This window comes from Brachyhypopomus gauderio, unplaced genomic scaffold, assembly GCF_052324685.1.
Source record: "Brachyhypopomus gauderio isolate BG-103 unplaced genomic scaffold, BGAUD_0.2 sc757, whole genome shotgun sequence".
Lineage (NCBI taxonomy): Eukaryota > Metazoa > Chordata > Actinopteri > Gymnotiformes > Hypopomidae > Brachyhypopomus > Brachyhypopomus gauderio.
The window spans coordinates 1-7,500 of record NW_027507577.1 but is presented as its reverse complement, the minus strand read 5'-3'; the positions used below and the strand labels follow the sequence as shown (position 1 = coordinate 7,500).

The following is a 7,500-nucleotide window of genomic DNA, read 5'->3' as shown; positions in this document are numbered from 1 at the left end:
GTCAAATTATCGTGTGTGTATGTATGTATATATATTAGTGCTGTCAATTCCAGGTGCCACGATTAAAAGTCCTCAGCAGGATTTTGCTCAAGCTTGCTAGATTTTCTAATTAGCAATCCAGGTAAAATTAGTGGAATCAACACAATCAACACAATAGAGAGAGAGAGAGAGAGAGAGAGAGAGAGAGAGAGAGAGAGAGAGAGAATAATTGCTCATTTAATATATATTCACAGAATATATGCACTTTTAGTAAGATTCTATTCACTTTAACTTTAGCAATTAAAGCTGTTGAACATGATTTCCTGTCATGGACGTAGTTTTGATTTCATAAGTGGGGGGGACACAACCTGGGGTGGCGAACTGTTGAGCGGGGGGGGGGGGGGGGGGGGGGGGGGGGTTGAATGAAAATTGTTGAGCGCTGTGAACAAAAATTGTTGAGCGAGGGGGGGGGGGGGGAGCTCGGAGCTGCATGATCCTAGTGCTAGATTTGTCGCTATTTGGATATTGTTTTTTTAACCGTTAAAAAGTGGGGGGGACATGACTTCGTCGCTACTTAAATATTTGGTTTTAACTGTAAAAACTGGGGGGGACCAAAACCGGCTTTTGAAAAAGTGGGGGGGACATGTCCCCCCCGTCCCCCCCCAAAACTACGTCCGTGTTTCCTGTTAATGTAAAAGTATTTAGAAGGGTCCCCAGACATTCACCCGTTCCTCATGTCATATCAAGGGACTGAGCTGCATTAGCTGTTAAGATTTTACTGGTTGCTCGTTTAATTAGATAAAACAGGTGTCGTTATTTTGGTATAGCACCTTCCCCAAAAAATTAATTCTGTGTCACGGCCACTATTTTCGGTACGTTTCTGATTTCCCTCTTTTTCTTCATATGCGGGACGTTGAACCGTGGACGTGTTTTCTTTGCCTCGCTCTTAACGACCTGACAGAAACCGAGCGGCAGTGCATTAGACGAAGAGCGAGGAACTTCAGTTCTTCATTAACGAGGCTTTTAACGAGGAGATGTGGCATAGCGCGGTAATTATAGACGACAGAGAAGGAGCGAGGAGGTAATTTTCACCGCTTAATCGACACAGCCAGACGTGCACGAGGCGAGCGCGCGACCAGGCGCTGGCTTTCAGGGTTTCACCTGCACTCCTCGTGTCAAGGGTGTGAGATAAACATAGCTCATTAGTGAGAAAAAACGCCTTCAGAAAATAAACAGAAAACAAATCCAGGAGGCGTTTATCTCTGTGTACGTGTGTGTATATATATATGCCTGCTTAGGTCTTGGTTTGATTGTATACGTGTACCTCTGTAGATACAGGCTCCATTTCTCCTTCTCTGTAGAAGTGGCAGTGTGTGGAGGACTCGGCAGGGAAGTTGAGGCTGTATAAGTGTAAGGGCATGGCCAGCCTCTCCTCCCCGAGGGGGCAGCGTGTGTCCAGCGTGCCGTCCGAGCTCTACCAACGGAGCACAAGAGCTCATGCTGACACGGAACCTGATGGCTGCAACTGTGACTTCAGAAACAACAGGCTCAGTGCCCTGAAGAAGAAACTGTTGTCCAAGAAAAGTAGGTGGAATACAGACACAGGGTCCAACCACATTTATACAGCTCGGTACACCCGCCGAATGCAAATAAAAACAAACTTGACAGCACAAATATTAATATATATATATATATATATATATATATATATATATATATAATATATATATATATATATATATATATATGCACATAAAGAGGTCCAGACAGAAATATAACGCAAAACAAGCCAGGTGCAGAAGGGTCTGATTCTTTCCTTGCGCCTATTGCTCACATTGACAGTTTCATTAATGCTCTACTGCCCCCTAGTGGACAAAGTCTAATATTACCCTTTCTTGTGTGTTTGAACTGAACTTCAGAACTGAAGGCCATCAAGGGTTACTCCAGGAACCGGTACGCGCGCGCTGTCTCGTGGAAGGTGGGTGGAGATTTATACACAGTGAAACTGGAGAATGGCTATCGGCCAGCCAACAGCAAGAACCTGAGTCACGCCCAACAGGAAGAGGAGGGGTTCAGTGGGATGGGCCCAATAACGGAACCTCAAATCACCAACAGCCTGGCAGTGCCCTCATCTATTAAAGTCACCCACAGGTGAGAGAGTATATGTGTGTATGAGTAAACCACATTGCAGTAACGTTTGCAGGGGTTGTGTGCATGTGTGTTTTGCTGTGCTTATGTTTATGTTTAAGAGCTGCTGTCGTTTTATTCCAAGGTGTGCCATCTTGGCCAACGATACAGTCAAATGTGATGTCGGACTGTACAGATCACTGCAGGCATGGAAGGATCATAAACTTCACATAGACCACGAGGTAGACCACACACCCACAGTGTACACGAGGTAGACCACACACCCACAGTGTACACGAGGTAGACCACACAACCACAGTGTACACGAGGTAGACCACACACCCACAGTGTACACGAGGTAGACCACACACCCACAGTGTACACGAGGTAGACCACACACCCACAGTGTACACGAGGTAGACCACACACCCACAGTGTACACGAGGTAGACCACACACCCACAGTGTACACGAGGTAGACCACACACCCACAGTGTACACGAGGTAGACCACACACCCACAGTGTACACGAGGTAGACCACACACCCACAGTGTACACGAGGTAGACCACACACCCACAGTGTACACGTGCACCTGCAATACACATGCACACACATGCTCACATGTTTACAGCAGTTCAAGCATGTCGAGCTCAAAACTCATTGTTCTTTCGATTTTTCTCATCTTCTCACTATTTACTTGGGTAAAACAAAACGGCCAAGACAGTAAGGGCCAAAGGTCTACCCTTCCAGTAAGGTGACGCAGGTGTCAAATGACTCAGGCGAGTAAAGGGACCTTCATTGGCATGAAGGTGGTGCAGTAATGCAGCCTTTAACATTTTTTAACTGTAAATATATTCCTGAAGATATTCCACATCAGAACATTGCTTGGATCAAACTAAATAAATAGATTTCCAATATAATGTTAAGCTCCACTCATTTGTTTTGCTCTGATTTACATAATATGCAAATCCTACTTTTGCAGGTTTTCACCCTATAACCACAATCAAAAATATTCACAAGAGTCTGAACCTCAATAATTATCAAAACATTACGAATTTTTAAATCAATATGGCTGACATGAATCTTTTATTAATCTTTAAGAAAATTTGTCAAAGTAGTATTTCAGGAAGTTAGCATATTTTTCATAAACAGTTAAAACTCATGAATAATCAAATGGGTACCAGTATGACATTTTTGAGTCATATTACTGAAACTATCGTAGTTTGTCTGATTTTGACCCAGACAGACAGACCTATTCAGTCTCACATACTGGAAAATTGTACCGTTTGAGACAAATTGTTCACCAATTAGGGAAGCTCTACTGGGTAAAGTTTCCTATTTGCTAATATTTGCATGCCTTGTGTTTTGCACCTACATGGAAAAATCAGGAATGTTCATACCAAACATTACTATGTTCATACCAAAACAGTTACAGACAAATATGTAAAGGCAGTCTGATGTTATCTGCAAAGTTTGAAGATAGTGTGGCATTCATCAAATTCCTGTAAAAAGTGAGAGGTTTTCTCAAATGTTGACCATACAAGGCAAAATTTCTTGGCCCTGATGTAAAATGAAAAATGTACACACTAACTCTCACAGGTGTGTGCAGTTAAAAGGCCCTGCTGTTCTCATATATCACGAAAAACAAATATCTTATATTTGTAAATGTCAGTTTCACACTGACGCTCTGTTGATTCAATTAAGACTTGACAAACGTGCCGTTAGGTAGAACAGCATAAATATGTGTGGAATAACATCCAAAATACTGTTTCTACATGACCAATTCCTTCAGATTGTACAGGTCCTGATAATACCTGAGAAGCAGGTGAAATATAATGTTGAACATTGATACCAGATTTAGAAGCGGTCCTGTTGGGTCCTTGATCCAGTACATGGAGAACACGGTCTCTATATTCTCCAGATTGAGACGCTACAGACAAAGATTAAGAACCTGAGAGAGTCAGGGGTCACCTGAAGAAAGTGCGACCAGAGGAGTGTGACAGCAACAAATACATGTAAGGGTGACAGCTGATAGGTCCACTTACAATATGGTAAAAATTGTAAAGGTTGTGTAGCTCATGTAAATGGGATTTACTGATATGTTTCAGCTACAAGTCCAAGTTCAAGAGTAAACTGAAAAAATATAAATCAGGCAGCATTCATCCATTCAGGTGAGCAAAGATGAACGTGTGTGTGTGTGTGTGTGTGTGTGTGTGTGTGTGTGTGTGGTGTGTGTGTGTGTGTGTGTGTGTGTGTGTGTGGTGTGTGTTTGCGTGAGTTAGAGAGAAACAGAGGAGTTTTTAAGGGCAGGTGCGTGTGCGTATGTTGGTATATTATGTGCATATGTGTGTGCGTGTGTGTATATGTGTGTGTGTTTTGCCTGTGTTAGAGAGAGAGAGAGATTTTAAGGGCCGGAGAAGGCATGACTCTGATGGTGGTGTGTGTGTGTGTGTGTGTGTTTGTGTGTGTGTGTGTAGGAAAGGCCAGGAGAAAGATAAGAAGGCGTGGCTGCTGATGGAGCAGAAGCGGAGGAAGAACACTGCGGAAACTGTTGAAGCGTCTCCGTAATAACGACACGTGCAGCATGCCCGGCCTCACCTGCTTCACCCACGACAACCAGCACTGCAGGCCACTGCCCCCTTCTGGACCTGTATGACACACACACACACACACACCACACACACACACACACACACACACACACACACCACACACACACACACACACACACACACACACACACAACTCTTCCCCTCATTCTGGCTGTGCTGTTGTTTCAGTGGGATCCTTTTGAGCGTGCACCAGCGCCAATAACAACACCTATTGGTGCATGAGGACTATTAATGAGACACACAACTCCTGTTCTGCGAGTTTGCTACAGGCTTCCTGGAGTACTTTGACCTCAATACAGATCCATACCAGGTCAGGGCTTACCACCTATCAAAAGAGAGGACAATTTAAACACTAGGAATTGTACTGAAAACATAATAAACACTGTGTGTGTGTGCGTGTGTCTCTTGTCTCCCTCTCTTTCCCTCCCTCTCTCTCTCTCTCCCTCCCTCTCTCTCTCTCTCTCCTCTCTCTCTCTCTCTCCCTCTCTCCCTCTCCCTCTCTCTCTCTCTCTCTCTCTCTGCTTATAGCTGATGAATGCAGTGAACACGCTGGATTCGGCACATTCTGAACCAGCTTCATGTTCAGCTCATGAACTGCGAGGCTGCAAGGGTCATAAACAGTGTAACCCACGCACACGCAACATGGACCTGGGTGAGTCTCACACACACACACACACACACACACACACACACACACACACACACCTCACACACACACACACACACACACACACACACACACATACACTCACACACACACACACACACACACACACACCACACACACACACACACCCTCACACACACACACACTCTCACACACACACTCTCACACACACACACACACACACACACACACTCACACACACACACACACACACACACACACACACACACACACTCACACACACTCACACACACACACACACACACACACACACACTCTCACACACACACATACACTCACACACCACATACACATACACACACACACACACAGCACTCTCACACACACACACACACACTCACACACACACACACACACACCACTCACACACTCACACACACACACACACACACACACACACTCACACAAACCCAAAGCTGCACGAGTTACGCACACATGCTTATACATGCATATACACACATGCACAAAGGTTCATGAGTCACACACACAAACACAATAAATATTTGCTCCCAAATTACACGCGGCACCCCCAATACGTCAGTGCTGAGAGCGTCTTCATCATCCTCATCCTCACCCTACCCTGGCCCTGCCTTGCTTCCTGTCCTTGTCTCTCAGCTGCTCGGCTGCTAGACTAAAGCCCTACTCCCACAACAATAGCCCTCGCCTTCGCTGGGACGCTTCATAACCTGCAGTCTTCTGCAGCAACCAGACTGTGGCTCAAGTCATCATAACTCAAAGAACAGGCCATATTGTTGAACCTTTATACATAAATGTGCTTCCTTCTTGCTTAGAAACACGTCTCTTTGTTTGTCACCACAGAAACTATATATATTTTGTTATACACAACAATTATAACAATAAAAACCATTCATCTTAAGCTCAGCTGCAGTGGAAAGATACTTAACGGGCATTGCAGCGTCCATACTAAAGAGCGTCTAGTCCTAGTACACACAGACCCGGGTAACGGCAGTCATAATATCATGTAATTAGCCCTGGAGATTGTTAAAATCGTTAAAAAAAATGCAAGTGAATGTGTCTAAGTCTTCAAGCTCAAACTAACGATATTGTCTCTTCTTCAGGAGGTAAAGAGAGAAGCAGCTATGATGAATACAGGTATCTGTGCTGACTGCGTTTGATATGATTTCAAGTCGAGTAGCGCGTGACTAATTTAGCTCGTCTAAAAACCCAACTAACCCATTTGATCAACAGTTCTCCTGCAACACTTTTGTGGAGTGCAGATAAATACCGCACTGCTGAAAGATTTCAAAGAAGGTTCCAAATTGTGGCGGTGCTCATAACAGAATGAAGGAGAAGACCTCAGAGACAGGACCTCCAGACAGGACTCTCATGACCAGTCTAAGACCAGTTGGCTTTGGAAGCTGATTAGAACTGTTTAGTGTTTTGGCTAAAATGAGAGTGGGACTCGTTAGAATAAGGAGAGTGTCAGCTCCGTTAATTTTAGGTTGTAGCAGTCCCGTCGACATGTTTACACTGAGTTCCTCTGCTAATTGTCAGGTCTGCCAGATAGCTTCATTAAAGGGGAATCACTTGCTTTTTGCTTTATGTGCAGTGGACATTTCTTGACAGTCTACATTGTCTTCTCCTTCATTTATTTTAATTCCATGGAGGGCAGTGCACAGTGCTCTCTCTCTCTCTGTCTCCTCTCTCTCTGTCTCTCTCTCTCTCTCTCTGTCTCTCTCTCTCTCTCTCTCTCTGTCTCTCTCTCTATGCACCTTTGTCTCCTTCACTATCACTACCTCTTGCATGTGTCGTCTGCCTGCTAATTTGTACATGTTAAAGCTATTGGGTCTTCTGATTGGCTCTCTAATCACCTGCTTAAGTCTGGGAGGCGGGCAACAGTCTGACTTATCGTTGCTTGTGGCGTTAGGCAGTTTCAGCGTCGCAAATGGCCCAAAATGAGGAAACCTGCCTCGAAATCACTGTGAGTTTGGACAGTTCTACTTCACGTTCCTTGGGATACAACACCACCAAGCCACCGCCCAGTCTAACTCATCTTTTCTCTTTTTCTCTTCTCTGTTTTTCCTTCCATCTTTTTGTGACTTAAGTTTTTTACCTGCATGTCACTGCCCTTG

The 7,500-nt window shown here is 44.5% G+C and overlaps 1 protein-coding gene across 1 annotated transcript in view; it reads left to right on the top strand.

Annotated features, from left to right (window-relative positions):
- The window catches only part of LOC143507926 (extracellular sulfatase Sulf-2-like), a 30,233-nt gene extending 22,865 nt beyond the window's left edge, over window positions 1–7,368 (top strand). The window contains 16 exon segments of the mRNA XM_076996625.1: window positions 1,341–1,563; window positions 1,899–2,130; window positions 2,252–2,348; window positions 4,029–4,065; window positions 4,068–4,122; window positions 4,216–4,278; window positions 4,585–4,645; window positions 4,647–4,736; window positions 4,739–4,757; window positions 4,888–4,962; window positions 4,965–5,029; window positions 5,248–5,274; window positions 5,276–5,306; window positions 5,309–5,371; window positions 6,487–6,520; window positions 7,296–7,368. Of these exon segments, the coding sequence (XP_076852740.1) occupies window positions 1,341–1,563; window positions 1,899–2,130; window positions 2,252–2,348; window positions 4,029–4,065; window positions 4,068–4,122; window positions 4,216–4,278; window positions 4,585–4,645; window positions 4,647–4,736; window positions 4,739–4,757; window positions 4,888–4,962; window positions 4,965–5,029; window positions 5,248–5,274; window positions 5,276–5,306; window positions 5,309–5,371; window positions 6,487–6,520; window positions 7,296–7,353 (1,230 nt within the window). The 3' untranslated portion in view covers window positions 7,354–7,368.
- The last annotated feature ends 132 nt before the right edge of the window (window positions 7,369–7,500 follow it).